This window comes from Podarcis liolepis (genome assembly GCF_965112155.1).
Source record: "Podarcis liolepis genome assembly, chromosome: 3".
Taxonomy (NCBI): domain Eukaryota; kingdom Metazoa; phylum Chordata; class Lepidosauria; order Squamata; family Lacertidae; genus Podarcis; species Podarcis liolepis.
In genome coordinates this window covers 120,331,338-120,350,490 of record NC_139557.1, presented here as the reverse complement: position 1 = coordinate 120,350,490, position 19,153 = coordinate 120,331,338, and the positions used below count along the sequence as shown (strand labels likewise).

At 44.6% G+C, this 19,153-nt stretch overlaps 2 protein-coding genes across 13 annotated transcripts in view; one reads left to right on the top strand and one right to left on the bottom strand.

Annotated features, from left to right (window-relative positions):
* Positions 1 to 19,153, bottom strand: part of RP1L1 (RP1 like 1) — a 45,905-nt gene that overhangs the window by 8,530 nt on the left and 18,222 nt on the right. For all 8 annotated transcript variants that reach the window (XM_083493961.1, XM_083493962.1, XM_083493960.1 and 5 more), the window contains 2 exons: positions 14,743 to 15,403; positions 2,135 to 2,303 (listed from right to left, as the gene is read on the bottom strand). In XM_083493961.1, the coding sequence (XP_083350087.1) occupies positions 2,135 to 2,303; positions 14,743 to 15,381 (808 nt within the window). In that variant the 5' untranslated portion in view covers positions 15,382 to 15,403. The remainder of the gene's footprint in view (positions 1 to 2,134; positions 2,304 to 14,742; positions 15,404 to 19,153) is intronic.
* The window catches only part of LOC310702715 (uncharacterized protein C8orf74), an 83,116-nt gene continuing 74,193 nt past the window's right edge, over positions 10,231 to 19,153 (top strand). For 2 of the 5 annotated variants that reach the window (XM_083494753.1, XM_083494750.1), the window contains exon 1: positions 14,931 to 15,066. The gene's annotated coding sequence lies outside the window, so the exon portion shown is untranslated. Of the gene's footprint in view, positions 10,280 to 14,766; positions 15,172 to 19,153 lie in introns of those variants that run through there. The other 3 variants (XM_083494749.1, XM_083494754.1, XM_083494751.1) reach the window with 3 other exon arrangements.

The window sequence follows — 19,153 nt, the reverse complement described above, 5'->3', positions numbered from 1 at the left end:
TAATGCAATCATTGTTCTCTCATTCTTTATTAATCCATTTTTTTAAAAAAATAAACCATTCTTCTTGCATTGGAACATTATTTCCCCTCCCCCCTTCATTTTTTGAAATACTGTATTTTTCTGTGTATAAGACGCCCCTTATTTTGGGGGACTCAAAATTAAGAAAATGGGAGGGGGGAGATTGCCCTGTGTATAAGACAACCCCAATTTTTCCTCTATTATTTTAACGTAAAAAAACTGGGGACTCAAAATTAAGAAAATGGGGGGGGGGGGGAATTGCCCAGTGTATAAGACGACCCCAATTTTTCTCCATTATTTTAACATAAACCCCCCCTAGTCTTATACATGGAAAAGTATGGTACTTTTTTATTTTTGGCAGCAGGAAGCAGATTTACCAGTTCTTCTCAATCTGTTTCCAGGACTAAATGCTTCAAACAACCCAGCACTAGTATTTCTGCTGGTAATAATATATATATATATATATATATATATATATATATATATATATATATATGAAAATCCCATGTGTTTCAAAGATCGAGCACTCCCAAAATATAGGTCTAAAATCTGCTCAGTGTTGAATGCAACTGATTTAGTCTCTGTTGTGTTAAGTATCACTGTTACTGAATCGTTCCCTTAAGCCTCCTAAGCAGATTTGGGGAGGAGATGGACAGGAAGTCCTTTTTAAGCAGGTGGAGGTACTTGTGCCAACTTCCGCTTCCCCGGCCCTTCTTTGCTGAACCTGCAGAACAGTGGCCTGTTGGGGGACCAGTAGGTGGAGCCCCCTGGCACCTGCCCATCGAGAAAAACTGAAAGACCTAAACTTCCCTAAACAGAGTTGCCTTCAGATGTCTCCTAAAAGTCAGGTATGTCTCCTAAAAGTCAGGCAGAGTGCCTTCTCGGTAGTGGCACCCGCCCTGTGGAATGCCCTCCCAAATAAACATTTCCTTCACATCTGATGGGAGGGCATTCCACAGGGTGGGTGCCACCACTGAGAAGGCCCTCTGCCTGGTTCCCTGTAACCTAACTTCTCGCAGTGAGGGAACCACCAGAAGGCCCTTGGCGCTGGAGCTCAGTGTCCGGGCAGAACGATGGGGGTGGAGACGCTTCTTCAGGTATACATATTGCGATCTTGTACAAACTGTAGTTTTAATGAATTTTATTTTGTACTCATCCATTCACCTCTTTGGGGGCTCTCGTGCAAAGAAGTGGTATATAAATAAACCAATCAATGAATGAACTGTGATTTAATGTATTTTTCTATCAGATCTGCAGAAACCAGGTTTGATAGTGGTTTGGCCCCATCCATTCCCAGTCCTTCCCCCCAATTCCTCACAATGGCAACTTCTTTATCTTCCAGGCCCCAAAATATTGTTGCTGGCACCCGTCTGTCTCAAGAGACAATGGAATATGCCTCCGGGGGTGAAGTCAAACTGCTGTGTTAATTTGTCTGCTGGTTGTTAATTTAAATAGCACCTCGCATTTGCTATCTCCCTGTATATTTTCATGCTTTCTTCATGAGGAGAATACAGCTCCCTGATCCAAAAATACTGAAATGGTTTGCCACCCATAACACTTGTGGTCTCATCAAATAACTTGGCTACATTTTTGTCCATTCGTTAAATCCTTAATTGTGTTTGAACCAGATTGGTATCACCCTATTAGGTTGCCCAACATGTTAGTAGTATAAACTAAAAATTCATTATAAAAATAAATGGTGATAGTTCTGTGCATACAGTATCTTTTGTTTAAATTATTTCATCTAAGGTGGCAAAGTATTGCTTATGCCTCCCCTTTCCACTGCTCTTCCTGATATCAGGTCCGCATGTAAACAAACGGAATTCATTTCAGCCAGGATAAGTTAAATGGAACCTCCATAGTCAGGCACAGTGTACCTTGGCTTGCCTGATGCTGGAATATAACCAAGCGTTTCCCAAGGCATCTGAGTGGCCGCTGCCTGCAGACTGAATTCAGACTTACATGGATCCTCATTCTGATCCAGGAAGGCCACCCAGATTTTGTCACCCCACCCTGAGACCTTTGGATGGGGTGGGTGATCAATACGTTTTCCAGAAAAAGAACAAACTGCTTCCAAACCACCAACCCAAATCCAGCCACCTGCCCTCTTTCTTACTTTCGTGGTTTTCGCCAACGTTGCCTCTGCTGTTGGACTGTGAAGGTAGACCGGGCAGCTTCTCTGAGGAGGGCTTCCGGGGGTTTTCCACCACGATGGGTTTGAAGGGCTCTCTCCCCACACAGACGAGGACATTGGGGCAGTGCAGCAGAGCTTGCATGTTGTCAATCTGGAGGGGAGGCAAGCACAGCAGACGTCAAAACTGGACTTAGCTTACACATCACTTGGGAAGACAGGCGAGCTAATGCCAGTGTACTGGAAGAAGCAAAGATCACCAGTTGTCGAAGCAATGATTCTTCAACATCAACTTCGTTGGATTGGTCATGTTGTGCGGATGCCTGATGATCGTCTTCCAAAGCAACTACTCTATTCCAAACTTAAAAATGGAAAGTATAATGCTGGTGGTCAACAAAAGAAGTTCAAAGATTCTCTCAAGGCAAATCTTTAAAAATGTAGGATAAACACCGACAACTGGGAAACACCGGCCTGCGAGCGCTCCAGTTGGAGAACAGCCTTTACCAAAGGTGTCATGGGCTTTGAAGACACTTGAACTCAGGACGGAAGGGAGAAACATGCTAAGAGGAAGGCACGCTTGGCAAATCCACACCATGATCAACTCCCGCCCGGAAACCAATGTCCTCACTGTGGAAGGACGTGTGGGTCCAGAATTGGCCTCCACAGTCAGTTACGGACTCATTGTTAAAACCGTGTTTATGGAAGACAATCCTACTTGGCTACGACTGATTGCCAAAGAAGAAGATGATGCAGTTATACATCATATACCTGTGTAAGGCTTGCAACTTACACAGGTTTTACTTGTGCAATTGTAGCATTATGAACTTCACTTGGGGGTGGGGATCTGCTAGGAAACTAAGGTAGCTTAAGCTTCAGGTCCCCAGAACCAACTTTATTTTTTATTTTTTTATAAAATATTTATTGACATTTTCAAAAAATTACAAAATAGGAAAAAAAAGAAAAATACAAAATAAAAATAGTTAAAAACAATTCAGTCTTTCCATCACATATTTTTCATTTGCTTATTTCCCGGACTCCTCACGCCTTCCTTTTCTTTATTCCAGTTCAAATTGTTAATTCAGCAAGTCTCTCCCCTCTTCAATCATCTTAATCTTCAATTTTAAAATATTATAACATGAAGTTTTTACCTATTAATAACCATTTTCTCATATTCTCTTATAGCATTACAGCTAAATACCACTTAGTTTCTATCAAACATCATTCTAACATTCATTAATTTTACAATATTTCTGTAGATAGTCTTTAAATTTCTTCCAGTCTTCTTCCACCGACTCTTCTCCCTGGTCCCGGATTCTGCCAGTCATTTCCGCCAATTCCATATAGTCCATCACCTTCATCTGCCATTCTTCCAGGGTGGGTAGATCTTGTGTCTTCCAGTACTTTGCAATAAGTATTCTTGCTGCTGTTGTGGCATACATAAAGAAAGTTCTATCCTTCTTTGGCACCAATTGGCCAGCTATGCCCAGGAGAAAGGCCTCTGGTTTCTTCAAGAAGGTATATTTAAATACCTTTTTCAATTCATTATATATCATCTCCCAGAAAGCCTTAACCCTTGGGCACGTCCACCAAAGGTGAAAGAATGTACCTTCAGATTCTTTACATTTCCAACATTTATTTTTCCAACTTTAGTCCACATTGCTTAAATGTTTTGGGTTTAATAGACCCAATTTGCATTGCAAGACTCAAATTGATTTGTTGTTGTTGTGCATATTTCAACAATCCCAAGTCAGTAGCACAGATGTTGTACAGGTGTGGTGGAACAACCCCATTGAATAAGGTAACAGTGGCTACCCAGATCTCCTTGCTGGTTGCGAAGGGGTTCCCCCATGACAGCTCAAGCTCCAGGGCCCCCCAAATGTAGGTCTGCTACTGACTTGGCTGAAATTAAAATTAAAATGAGGTGTGGGAGAGAAGGGGGGAACCAGTGGAAGGAGCCGTTCAAGATCTTGCAAGAGCTTCCAGAGACCACATGAATCTTTCCCAGAGCCTAGAAAGCAAGGCAGAAAGCTTTAAAAGCTCTTAAAAGCTCTTTCCATTCCAAGTTTTCCCACCACAGGAAGAGTTTTGAAGCCCTCTGCCTTGCTTTCCAGGCTTTGGGAAGGTGGCACATGGGTTCTGAAGGCCTTCGTGAGATCTGACAAGATTTTGGGCCTGCTCTGGAAGGCAAAATTGCTTGCGCAGGGCAGTAGGGGATGTAGAATTTTTCAACATCCAACTTCCGAAAAATGAGGGGGCGCTAAAAAGTTGCAACATGACTTGGGAATCCGAAAGATATTTCGGTTAAATTAATGGGATTTAGTTTTGCTTGGTAAGTAAAAACATGAGCAAAATTGCATAGAAATCATTAAAAATGATTGCCAAGCAGTTGCAGTTTGTTTGACCATTACCTGACATTTTCAGAAGGAAAAATTAAAATTATTTGGTAGTACGAAAGTAGTTTATGTGCTTCTTCATCAAACGTAGATTTGCCAAGCTAAATGTTGTCCTGTCAGAAAAATAATAGCAGGTTTGAATTCCTCACATCCTGGAACATATTTTTAAGACCTCTCACGGAAGGAAATGTTCCAAAACTTACATTTCACCCCCTAAAATGGCATGTCCTTGGAAGGCAATTAGGCACTTCCAGGTCCCCTCCCCCCCCCGACATCACATGATTTTGTCTTTATGCACCTACCCCCACCCCGGAACGTAACCCCCTTGCAATATGCAATCCTGCTTTTATTTTTGGACACCTACCATCCTAGAACAAGACAGAAGAGAAGCTGCTTATGCGTTCACAGCTAAGAATGGTCAAACATGTCAATTTATTGCTTTCCCAATACTGAGTTCAGTTGTCCATTTTACCATATCAATTTGTGATTGATTGATTGATTGATTGATTGATATATTTAAAAAGGCCCCCTGAAAATTCGTCATGTGGGACAAGGCAGGTCTTAAGGTGTCCCAAACTGGTTATTCCCCAAAAGCCTGAAGCTTTTCTCTTAGGGACAATTGGGTCAGAGGTTCCCAAAGAACATGATTAAATTATTTTTGTATTCAGCTACAGTAACCAGGGGACGCGGGTGGCGCTGTGGGTTAAACCACAGAGCCTAGGACTTGCCAATCAGAAGGTCAGCGGTTCGAATCCCCACGACGGGGTGAGCTCCTGTTGCTTGGTCCCAGCTCCTGCCCACCTAGCAGTTCGAAAACACATCAAAGTGCAAGTAGATAAATAGGTACTGCTCTGGCAGGAAGGTAAATGGTGTTTCCGTGCACTGCTCTGGTTCACCAGAAGCAGCTTAGTCATGACCCGGAAGCTGTACGCCTGCTCCCTCGGCCAATAAAGCGAGATGAGCGCCGCAACCCCAGAGTCGTCCACGACTGGACCTAATGTTCAGACCTAATGCTGCCTCTTATGAAACTCTATCCGCCGGGCCATCTTGGTCTCAGTAGGTGCCAAGTGGCTTGTTAGGCAGGCAAGAATATCTTTGAGAGATGTCTCACTTAGCTTCGCTGGAGCAAGCAATGCCTTGGCCAGCTTGAAGGTCTCAGGCCCACAGTAGCTCAGGAATGTGGCCCTTCTTTTGCTGGCATCGGTGATTCCTTGAGCCACTGCGAAGAACTCGAAGCGTTCAACCTTTACCTTTACCTGGGTAGCCAAGGAATGTGCAGAAAGTATGCTATGGCACAGAGATAACATTTACATTCATTGTTCCACCAACTTATTATTGATTGATTGATTGATTGATTGATTGATTGACTGATTGATTTCATTGCACTTGTATCCCACCCTTTTCATTTAAACCCCCACAACAGCCCTCCAAAGGAGGCTGGGCCGAGAGGCAATAATTGCCCCTAACCCCCCCCAGCGGGTTTCATGCCCAAATGGAGATTTGAACCCCAACCTCCCAGGTCCTAGTCAGAAACTCTAACCACTAAAACTAAACTGGCTCTCTGGATATACAAAATATCCACAGTGACATACAACATTTGAAAAAAATATAAACTGAGAGAACCTGAGAGCGTGGGAGAGAATCACCTGACATGTATTAACTTGTAAAAATATTATCTCATGACTTATAATGTAATTTTCTATTGATGGTCCTGGGCTTTGTTTTAGGGTGGTAGGTGGTGTTTATCCCTTATGAAGGAGTTATCTCGCAATTTGGCAAATTGATCCTTTGGCAGGTTGATTTGCTCTCATGTTCCTGTCTTTGGGTTCTGGATTCCCGTGCTTGTCGATCATATGACACACGACTTGTGCTTTGGGAGTTGTTTAACCCAGCGACGTACATCACCCATAGAACGTGTGATATGGGGCAAGGAGAGATAATAATAATAATAATTTTTATTTATACCCCGCCCTCCCCAGCCAAGACTAGGCTCGGGGCGGTTAACACCCAATATAAAAACAAATTGATTGAAATACAACTTAAAAACAAGATGAAAATACAACATTAAAACATTAAAAGATTAAAATACAGCCTCATTTCAATGGAAACTCAAATCAAAAACTTTTTGGGGGATGAAAACGTCAAGTCTTCACCAAGGCTAACTATCCAGACTGGTCCTATATGGGCCAGAAAAAAGCCAGGGAAGTCCCCAAATAGGAGCTCCATCAGAGGAGGAGAAAGGAAAAAAGAAGAGGGGGAGGGAATCAAGTTGATTCCAAGCCAAAGGCCAGGCAGAACAACTCTGTCTTATAGGTCCTGCGGAAATAAATCAGATCCCACAGGGCTCTGGTCTCATTAGACAGAGCGTTCCACCAGGCCGGAGCCAGTGTTGAAAAGGCCCTGGCTCTGGTTGAGGCTAATCTGACTTCCTTAGGGCCCAGGACCTCTAGGGTGTTGCTATTTATGGACCTTAAGGTCCTCTGTGGGGCATAATCAATAACCAATCCATAAAAGCCTCTGAAATAGGACGGGAAATTGGACTGAGACTGTAAGGAAGCTAGTAATAGAATCAGATAAACAGAGAATTGGAGAGTTGGGAGGGATCCCAAGGGTCAATGCAGGAATCGCAACTACAGTGGTACCTTGGTTCTCAAACTTAATCCGTTCTGGAAGTCCGTTCCAAAACCAAAGCATTCCAAAACCAAAGCACGCTTTCCCATAGAAGGTAATCTGTACCAGACTTTTAAAAACAACCCCTAAAACAGCAATTTAACATGAATTTTACTATCTAACGAGACCATTGATCCATAAAATGAAAGCAGTAAACAATGTACTGCAGTCACACAATCAAACAATCAGTAGCTGAACTGGGTTCCACACAGTCGCAAAAACAAAACAAAAAAGAGCCGCAAAAACAAAATGCAAAATAAATGGCAAAAACAGATGGATCTCAGCGTAACTCTCAAAACCGAAGTGTGGCACTCAAATCGGAAGCGTAACACTCAAAACGGAGCACGTTTGGCTTCCGAAAAATGTTAGCAAACCGGAACACTTACTTCTGGGTTTGCAGTGTTTGGGTTCCAAGTTGTTTGAATACCAAGGCATTTGAGAACCAAGGTACCACTGCAATCCTTTCCTTTCTCTGTGATGTTTGGGAATTTAAACCCCCTTGGTGTTATCCTAAGTGGGATAGCTCCGTCAGTAGAGCATGAGACTTAACCTCAGTGTTGTTGTAGATTTGAGTTCCATATCGGGCGGAAATATTCCTGCTCCCTCAGCCAGTAAAGCGAGATGAGCACTGCAACCCCAGAGTCGTCCGCAACTGGATCTAACAGTCAGGGGTCCCTTTAGCTTTATGATTCTGTTATGTAGTGTAGTTTCACCCTGGGCCAACAGGGGGATACTGTATATAGTTTTCACTCAGGTCTGTAGATAGTTTTCACTCAGGTCCGCGTCTGTTATTTTAGGCGGGAACTCTGGGCTGTTGTGGTTACAATGTTGACAGCCGGCTGCCTATAAATACAGGCCGGCTGAGCTGTTCGCAGTCAGTTCTATTCCAGCTTACCATAATAAAGAGCTACTTGAAGAAATCGCTGTGCCGGCTGCTATGTCAACCCACGACTTAACAGATTCTATGATTAGCCTGAGAACAAGATGGCTGGGGAAGGCAGTTCTCAGTTATGCTGGGCAATGTTATAGCAGAAGACCCGTTGCTTTGGGACTGTGACCGAGGGAATTTCAGGCTCCTTGCTGGGGTTCCTTTGTGAGGCCTGGGCTTCCCATCTGAAATTCAGGATTCCTAAGCTAGTGTGCAAAACCCTGAACAAATCGGGACACCTCGCATTGAAATTTTCATTAGGTTCAATAACTTTAACCAATTAATCTCAAATTTCTTATCCATGTCCTCTTATGATTTGACTTCTGACCTTCCCTTCTATGCTGTTTGTAAACCGATCATCCCTTTTGCATACTGCATAATATCACCTATTTCATTTAATACGCCATCCTCTATTTCATATATTATCATTTTCTTCCCGTTGCTCGGATTTCAAATCCTGCCTGTGATTTCATTGGATTATATGTTTTTCATATAATACGGGGGGGGGGAGGCTTCCACTCTTCCATAAATTGCCCGTCATATTGATCTCTGATTTTGACTATGAACTTGACCAGTTCCAAATGGTCAGTTCATTTTAGGAGCCATTCTTCTTTCAGTGGACTCCCCCCCACCCCAGTTCTGTGAGTATAAGATTCTGGTTGCTGTAAAGGTAAAGGGTCCAGTCGTGACCGACACTGGGGTTGCGTTTTTTTGGGGTTCAGGTCAAAGGTCAAAGTTGTTGGGCTTTTTTAGGGAGGAGGAAAGCCTCATTGAGACTGAAACTCCGGCTTCCATTCTGCAGAGATCATGCAAGAATGGAGGGAGGGCAGCAGGGCGAGGGAGCGGGACCGTATTCAATTTTAATGACGCTAAGGGAAGGGACCCAGCGATCAACCACGATCTACCAAAACCTCCCGGGGATCTACCAGTAGATCGCGATCAACCTGTTGGATCTCCCTGATCTATGAACTGATTGTAAACAGGCAACAACCCTCAAAGGACTTTAAAAAGCAGATTAAACAATATAATTATCAGTCAGAAAAATCAACAACAATAATTTCAAATCATTTCAAATGTTCAAAAAGGTGAAATAACAATAGATAAAACAATTATAACTTGCATCAACTTTCTAAACATTTAGAAAGTTGTTTAGAGAAGGCTTCTCTAAACAAGAATGTTTTCAGCAGGCACTGAAAAGGGTATAACCTTCTTCTTCTTCTTCTTCTTCTTCTTCTTCTTCTTCTTCTTCTTCTTCTTCTGTTGGGAGCTGCCCAGAGTGGCTGGAGAAACCCAGCCAGATGGGCGGGGTAATAATAATAATAATAATAATAATAATAATAATAATAATAATAATAATAATGTTTTGATGTTATTTTCTATTTTAATTGTGTTTTGATTTTATAGCTGTAAACCAGTTAGAAGCCATTTGGGGCATTCGACTTCTTCAGCCATATACCAAAGCAGAGTGCAAGAAGCTAATGATAGCCAGATCTGGAAATGGTTTTCATTGTCAAATTCTGTGTTAATACAGTCAAAATAGTGTGGCTACGAGTGTTCGCCAAAGAGGAGGAGGAGGAGGAGGAGGAGGAGGAGGAGGAGGAAATAAGTGATATTCTAGACTGCATCAACAGAGCTCTAGTGTCCAGATTATGATACTGCTCTATTCTGCCCTAATTAGACCACACCTGGAATAATGTGTCCAGTTCTGGGCACTGAAAATTAAGAAGGATATTGACAATAATTTTATGACAAGCTGGAACATGTACAAATGAGGGCAACCAAGATGATCAAGGGTCTGGAAACCAAGCCTCATGAGGAGCAGTTGAGGGTGATGGGTATGCTGAGTAGGGAACGAATTAATGGATTTGAATTACAAGAAAGGTGATTCTGACTCAACATCAGGGAGAACTAGATGACTCCCGGGGTCCCTTCCATCTCTACAATTCTATGGGTCAATTCTGTGACCCACTGAGATTTACTACTCAACCGAGCAAAGAGATAAACAGGCCCTACGTCTATTTCACAAGAACCAGAAAGGAACATTCCAAGATTCTGTGACTGTTGGGATTGTGGAGGAAATGGCTCTTGCAAGCTCAGGAGAGGAGTTGGGGAGCTGGACGAAGGAGAAAGGAAGAGGAGGTGAGTTGAAAAATAGAAGGTAAATGTCAATATAAGCTGTGCTTGTGTGAACACATTGACAAGCCCCTCACAAGGGAAGCTGTGGCCTTCCAGATGTTGCTGGCTCCATCTCCCATCAGACCGCAATAAAGGCAGTTGTTTTCTGGTACCATCTGGAGAACCTCTGATTTCCCCCATCTCCATATGTCTTTGGGGTCCTGTTGCGTTCTCAGCAAAGGCGAGGAGATAAACTGAGAAGCAAACAAGAAGGTATGCTCTCCTTGAAGGACCAAATACACACAGATACTCTTGTCAAATGTAGAAAGAGGAGGCATGGAAGGTCAGGATTGTATCCACTGGTTTAGCCACTGACCTCCATGTCTTCTGGGTCCCATATCTGCCAGGCAGGCTGGCCCAATAAATTTTGGCACCTGAATCGAATCACAAAATGGCGGCTCTCTCCCAACCAGGAAAGAAGAGGTGAGTGAAGATCTACATTAGGAACACGGGGGGAAGAAAGATCTAACTCAGGATCTGCTGCCCACCTTGCCACCTTGACGCCAGGCCTTCTGTTCTGACACAAACTGATTTAAGTGTCATGTGAAAGATGGACTTAGGTTACATTCACGCCATTTCGTTTTTTTTCACTTTTAATTTTTATACCGCCTTTCTATATTACTATGCACAAGGCAGTTCACAAGCTGAAAAAGCAACAAAAAATAAAACGCCGCTCATCTTATAGCAATCTGATCCAACACGAATAAATCGTAATAAAAATATGACTTAACGTAAACAGCTTTTATCAAATGAAGTAATATCCAATAATCCATTAAAATATGCCCAATAAAATTAACCCACAACATATCAACAAATAATTGAACAGAAATTCACTCTCAACAATTACAATATATCGTTATTAATTTATAATCAATAAAAACAACTACAAAATTACAATAATACAATATCCCAATGCATTTTTTAAAAACCATGTAAAAAGACTGAATTGAACAAGAAGGTTACATAGCTTATAAATTTATTTTTTAAAAAAGATTAAGCACATTTAAAGCACTATGATACCACTTCAAATAGTCATGGCTTCCCACAAAGAATTCTGGGAGCTGTAGTTTCTTAAGGTTTCTGAGTAATGCTAAGAGTCCCCTCATTCCCTTCAAGGAGGGGTTCCACAATCAACACCTTTACAGGGAACTCTGGGAGGGAAATAGGAGAACCTTAAAGATTCTCAGCACTACCGTTAACAAACTACAGCTCCCAGAATTCTTTGGGAGAAGCAACAAATGTTTAAAGTGGTATCGCGGCATTTTAAATGCAAGGTGTGAATGTGGCCTCAGAGTGGGGAGACCTGGATTCAAATTCTCACTTTGGTCTAAAGCTTGCTGAGTGACTGGCCAATGCCCCTTTTCCCTTCGCTCCCTTCTCTGATGTCCTCTCACGTCTCTGCCTCCCAAAGACTTGCGTGGCTGTTTGTTGCAGCAGCCCTGGCTACAAGCTCCGCACGTGAATGGTGCTTCTGGGGCTGGCCAGGGGGTGCTGGTTGCCAGGAACAGAGGCAACCTCGGAGTAAGCAAGCAAGCAAGCAGGTGTGGGAACCCAGCCAGCCAGTCCGCCAGCCCTTGCTTTTGGGATGGACAGACAAGTCACAGGCTTCAGTAGAGCAATTTTAGGAGGCATCTCTCTTTGGGTCAGGAGGGGTAACTCAGAGACCAGGGGCGGCAGCAGCGGCTGCCCAGAAGACTCCCAAGGAAGAGGGGAGAGGAGGCGGAGGGAACCCTCCACCAGGGAGGGTGTTCGAAAAAGGGTGAGAGGCTGCCAGCTCTGCAGGCAAGGGGTGGCGCAACTGGGTCTCTGAGCCCCCCAGGGGTGCCGCAGAAAGAATGGTCAAGGGAGCCGTAGACTCAAAGGGGTTGAAAACCTCTGGCCTTAATCTATCTCACAAAGTTCCTTTAAGGACAAAATTGGGGAGGGGGAGAACCCTTAAGGAAGAGAACATCAGAATAAAATTCAATTGCTCATTAATTGCACATTTATTCAAAATCTAGTTTAAACTACAGTGATACTCGGGTTGCAAATGTGATCTGTGCGGGATGCACATTCGCAACCTGCAAAGTTCGCAACCCACAGTGGCGCGGCTGTGCATGCACAGGTTTGCAATTCGGCGCTTCTGCACACAGCGTGATTTAGTGCCAAAACCTGGAAATAACCTGTTCCAGTACTTCCGAGTTTCAGCGGTCCGTAACCCAAAAACCGTGGGATGCGGGTGGCTCAGTGGGTTAAACCAGAGCCTAGGACTTGCCGATCAGAAGGTTGGCGGTTCGAATCCCTGCAACGGTGTGAGCTCCCGTTGCGCGGTCCCTGCTCCTGCCAACCTAGCAGTTCGGAAGCACGTCAAAGTGCAAGTAGATAAATAGGTACCACTCGAGCGGGAAGGTAAACTGCGTTTCCGTGCGCTGCTCTGGTTCGCCAGAAGCGGCTTAGTCATGCTGGCCACATGACCCAGAAGCTGTACGTCGGCTCCCTCGGCCAGTAAAGCGAGATGAGCGCCGCAACCCCAGAGTCGGCCACGAATGGACCTAATGGTCAGGGGTCCCTTTACCTTTACCCCGAAACAACGCAACCTGAAGCATCTGTAACCTGAGGTATGACTGTATTCATTTTAATTAGTTCAACAAAATGAATGAACTTGATCCACTGATATCTGCTTTTCGAAGTCTGGTGGTAATTTACACTTCCAGCACCTCCCTGCCACTCTACTGCCTCTTAGCGCCCCCCACCCAGGCCATCCCATTGCCCCCCCCATCCCGGGAGGCAATACCACCCACTCTGAGAACCACTGGTTGGTCAGCTCAGCTTCTGCCTGGTTCTAGTAGAGAAGCCATCAAGCTTTCTAGGGCTGCTTGGGCTTTCATCATGCCACAATTTGCGCCCTGCACTTTTGAGCATGTAGAGAACACATAGAATCATAGAATCATAGAGTTGGAAGAGACCACAAGGGCCATCGAGTCCAACCCCCTGCCAAGCAGGAAACACCATCAGAGCACTCCTGACATATGGTTGTCAAGCCTCTGCTTAAAGACCTCCAAAGAAGGAGACTCCACCACACTCCTTGGCAGCAAATTCCACTGTCAAACAGCTCTTACTGTTAGGAAGTTCTTCCTAATGTTTAGGTGGAATCTTCTTTCTTGTAGTTTGGAGCCATTGCTCCGTGTCCGCTTCTCTGGAGCAGCAGAAAACAACCTTTCTCCCTCCTCTATGTGACATCCTTTTCTATATTTGAACATGGCTATCATATCACCCCTTAACCTCCTCTTCTCCAGGCTAAACATGCCCAGCTCCCTCAGACATGCTTTGGACCGAAGCAGCCAAGTCAGGCTATTCTTTTATGAAGTGCTCTGTGGCACAAAGACTGACCGTCTTCCTGTGACGTTAACATATGAGAGAGTGCTGGAGGTGAAATAGTTAAACAGGTTGCCCAGTCAGGACTTAGGGGGGTGGAGTCTGTGAGACTATAAAAGCAGCTCTTGGAGGGGCAAAGGGAGGAGTTCAGTGAGGAATTGGGTGGTTGGTTGGAGTGGGAGTGAATTGGGCTAGAGTTGTGGGCAGGTTGAGTTAGTGTAACGAAATAGGCCGAGTCCGGAACAGTTAGGGGCTAGGAAGACAAGTAAATATCTGAGAGGTGGTTTAGTAAGTGAGAGCAGGTAGCGGACGTTATAGGTCTGAATAGGCACCCCATGAATGTAATGGACCGATACCGTTCATGAAACCACACGCTTGTTAAACTGCAATAAATAAACAGAAGTTTATCTTCCAATTTAACCCTGACTGGACTCAGTATTGTCCCAGGTAGGGCCTGGGTGGTGGCAGCGAGAAATCAAGTGGTGGCACAGGGATCAATAGATGGTGAAACGTCCGGGGACCCGGTGTGATCGCTACAGAAAAGTCCTCCCCCCGGGGATTACCATTCTCTTCTCCAGAATGGAGTGAGTCAGTATTTTCACTAATTAATTAAATAAGAGAATTTTACTCTCAACACTGTTCCTCCCGGCTTGGCTTTTCAAGACCCTGGTCCCCAAAGCATAGCTTTAGGTTTTTGCCTCTAACCTTTCAAGCTTACCATATTTTTCGCTCTATAAGATGCACCAGACCACAAGACGCACCTAGTTTTTGGAGGAGGAAAACAAGAAAAAATAATATTCTGAATCTCAGAAGCCAGAATCCCTCTTGCTGTTCTGGCTTCTGGGATAGCTGCGCAGCCTGCATTTGCTCCGTAAGACGCACACACATTTCCCTTTACTTTTTAGGAGGGAAAAAGTGAGTATTCTAGAGCAAAAAATACGGTACTTCCACTGACCCTGAGCCTAAGCCTCTGCCAGACAGCCTTTTCAGATCTCTTGCTCTTATTGTTATCTGGGCCTCACGGCAATCTGGGGTTTATCCTCAGTCCCACCCTCTGCGCCACAAAGACTCACCCTCTTCCCGTCCAACGTGTACAGCTTCTTCACCGTGAACTGCATGATCTCCGAAATTTCGTCCAAGAGAGTCTTGAAGCTCCGCGCGTTCCTGCGGTTGAGGATTATCGGCCGCCTGGTGCCCACATCCCCGTTCTTAACCAGAGTGACTTTCTTGGGTATCCGCGGACTCTGCTGGGCGAAAGCGGCCGGGTTGTCTTCACGCTTGATGTCTTGGGGTGCCCTCCGCAACGTGCCGGCCGGCTGGCCGGCCTTCTGAGGAGCTGCTCTCCGGCCGGCGGGACCAATACTGATGGGCGTGACGTACTTCTTATCGGAGCAGAGGTAACACCCTCCGTCCTCCAGCTGGTCCAGGGTGCTGATGCAGTGTATCCCTCGCGGCGTCGTGATGGTCCTCACCCCGAAAGGCAGGGGGACTCTGTGGGAGAGGTCGTCCATCAGCGCATTGAAGCTCTTGAAGCTGCGCTGGTTGATGGCCATCTTGACCCCTCCAAACTGAGGGTCCCCGCTCTTGTAAAATGTTATCTTCTTGGCAGGGGCGACCTGGGTGAAGGCATTGGTCCGAGCCACGGGGGGAAGGGGCTGTTCATAGTTGTAGGGGCTGGCGGCGGAGAGGGGGTCAGTGGGCTCCTGCGTCATCCTGGCGAACGTTTAGAGGTAACTGCAAGGCGAGAACAAGAGGTGTCTATGAATCGTATAATAATAATAATAATAATAAATTTTTTATTATTTTTTAAATTTATTGGATTTTCCACAATAATAACAAAAACCACAAAGCAGAATATCACACAAAAACAGAAAACAGAAAAAAGAAAAAAGGGGGGAAGAAAGAAAAATCAATGAACAACAAAAAAAGAACAATAAACAGATAAACAATAACAACAAACTTAATTCTTTACAAATCCAACCTTTTAAACATCTTCGTTGACTTCGTCTAGTCCCTCCCTTCTGAGTTTCCTTGTAGTTGAAAGTAACAGCTTTCCAATATCATTATCAGTTATAGTCCATCTTATTCACATTTCTTAATATTCTAAATCCCATTTATTTAATTATAACTTAGTTGAATCCAAGGCCTATTTGTTTCTTTTAAGTAATTTCTAATTTTTCATAATAATCAATTTTATTTATACCCCGCCCTCCCCAGCCAAGACTGGGCTCTGGGGGGCTAACACCAGGTATAAAAACAATTGATTAAAATACAACTTAAAAGCAAGATTAAAATACAACATTAAAATGCAGCCTCATTTCAGTAGAAACTCAAATAAAAAACTTTTTGGGAATGAAAATGTCAAATCTTCACCAAGGCTAACTATCCAGACTGGTCCTACGTGGGCCAGAAAAAAGCCAGGGAAGTCCGCAAATAGGGGTTCCATCACAGAAGGAGAAAGGAAAAAGGAAAGAGGGGGAGGGGATCAAGTTGATTCCAAGCCAAAGGCCAGGCGGAACAACTCCGTCTTACAGGCCCTGCGGAAAGAAATCAGATCCTGCAGGGCCCTGGTCTCATGAGACAGAGCGTTCCACCAGGCTGGAGCCAGTGTTGAAAAGGCCCTGGCTCTGGTTGGGGCTAATCTGACTTCCTTAGGGCCTGGGACCTCTAGGGTGTTGCTATTTATGGACCTTAAGGTCCTCTGTGGGGCATACTGGGAGAGGCGGTCCTGTAGGTACCAGGGTCCTATGGTTTATATTTGCTAAAACACACGTCCACACACGTCCACACACACACACACACACACACACACACACACACGGGTCAATTAGTGCCAGGAGCGAGGCAGCAGTAAATCTCACTCTGCAAAGAGAAGTTAACTCTTTATTCACAAGAACACTATCTGCATAGACCAGGCAGAGTGGCAGGCCTAATGAGAACAGCCGCTCTTCCCCACTAGGTCTTGCCCCATAGATCAGTTGCAAAGACTGAAAGTCACCCCAAAACCATTTAAATTCTCTTCTTTCCTGGGTTTCCCCCCCAAGCAATCCGGGACTGTGCCTGCATGAAGCCAACCTCTCCTCTGCCCCTTTCACACCTCTACTGGCTCTGGGAGCTTGTTGCAGCAGGAGGGGAAGAAACCTGTGATTTTGCACCGGCCTGACTCCTTTCTGCCTCTTGGCCTCCCTAATCCCCTGCTTTACCTTCTGCCTCTGATTCTGGACTACTCTCTGCCACAGACTCTCCCAGCTCACTAAGCCCTGTTTGCTCTTCAGCTTCCGACACCTTTTCTTCCCAGTCTTCTCCCTCCGACCACTCGTTGTCATCCCCACCACCACTCCCTGGACTCGGAGCCCCCTTCCCTTGGGGGTGCCCCATTTGGGTATGGAGTTAAGTGGCCTGGGGGAGTTCTTGGGACCAGAGGAAGAGACATGGAGGGCCGTATTTGGCCCCTGAGATCCCCTCCACGCATGTCCTCATGCAACCAGTTACTCTCTTGCCAAGTTAGGCAGAACACCTGCTCTAAGAGTTTCCAGAGTGGACGTTTGACAACTCTCCCAGCGGAGGGCATCCCATTTTGAGGCTGCTATCTCTCCTTGCTCCTGCCTGGAACCCTGATATCTCACCATTGGCTTGATAGATCAAAGCAAAGCACTCTGCCATTCAATTTGGCCGCACTGTACATTTTTAAAGCGGCAAAGCGAAATTAATTTTCCCAAGCTGGAGAGTAACTTTGGTCTGATCCAGACCTTGCACCGCTGTTTCCCCCCCAGGAAAACCTGATCTCTACTGCTGAATTGGAGCAAGTGCCAATCGGGTTTTCTCCAGATTGACGTTTGATCCGATTTATTGCTAAAGGGTGGGTTTTCTGGGGGAGAGCAGTGGGGCGAAAGCAAAATCTTGGGCCTGAGCTCTCCATCTGATCAGGTATGCTAATGATTTCTAATTCACCTTGCTCATTGTTTTGCTTTCTAATTGGGCCATTAACTTGATGGTTTGGTCCCTATCGACAGTCAAATAAGACTTGAGCTGAGCCGACCGTTAAGCATACAACAATTCAATATATTATGGTCCATGTTAATGCATTTACAGTCAGCATACATTTTAAATTAAGTAAATGGTTGTGCTTTACTTTAACCAAGCATGGGTCAAGTTGGGGCAGGGACCTGAACTGGAGCCTAATTTCCCATTTCTAGATTTTTCAAAATTTGTTTATTCTTTCTTGTTTAACCAGGTTTATATACTGCTTAATCAACGGAAACCTCTACAGTGGTACCTCGGGTGAAGAACTTAATTCGTTCCGGAGTTTCGTTCTTAACCAGAAACTGTTCTTAACCTGAAGCTCCAGTTTAGCTAATGGGGCCTCCTGCTGCCGCTGCGCCGCTGCTGCGCGATTTCTGTTCTCATCCTGAAGCAAAGTTCTTAACCCGAGGTACTATTTCTGGGTTAGCGGAGTCTGTAACCTGAAGCGTATGTAACCTGAAGCGTATGTAACCCGAGGTACCACTGTACTCAGTTTTTCATAAAACAATATAAACTATTCATATAAAAAAAATCAATGCTACAAACAAGTAGGCATAAAAATACGTAAAATATTGATAAAACCAGCAGTTTAAAAACAAGAATACACAATAGTGTGGCATGACTGGTTAGGCTTTCTGAAACAAGAACGTTTTTAGCAGTTGGTGAAAACAATACAGTACAGGTGTGTGCCTAGCATCAATTGGCAGGGAGTTCCACAGAGTAGGGGCTGCCAAGCTAAAGAATCAATTTCTTGCAAGAGTGGCTCTATCTTCACTTTGCATTTAAAGCAGCACTGTGCCACTTTATTTAAAGCCATGACTATTAATAGCTTTCCCAAAAAGAATCCAGGGAAATGGACTCCTCATATTCCCTGCTCAGGGCCACAATTCCCAGAGTGGTTTATCCATTATTATTATTATTATTATTATTATTATTATTATTATTATTACTCCGCCCATCTGGCTAGGTTGGTCCAGCCACTCTGGGAGGCTTCCAACACATATAAAAACATAACATAATAAAACATTACACATTAAAAAACTTCCTTCAGGTGTCTTCTAAAGGTTACATAGTTACTCCTTAACATCTGATGGGTGGGCGTTCCACAAGGTGGGTGCCACTACCGAGAAGGCCCTCTGCCTGGTTCCCTCTTCCCAGGAAACCTCCAGCACGTGGTTAGGATGGGGCTAAGGGGTTTTGTCAAAGCCTTCTTGGAAAATAGAGGAGCTTGGGAGAAGAATATAAAGAGAGGGGGCTCGAGGAAATAAGAGATAAATCAAAAGGTGAAACATAAAAGCCTGAATGTTATCATTAAATCTGTGCTTCACGATTCTGGACTCTGCCCTTCTGTGGTCCTCAGGCCACAGCCAGCGTTAGTGTGTGTGTGTGGGGGGGGGGGAGTGTCCGGTATTTACAGATTGCTGAAGAGCGAAACCACATGGCTTCCTGCCACCATCTTAG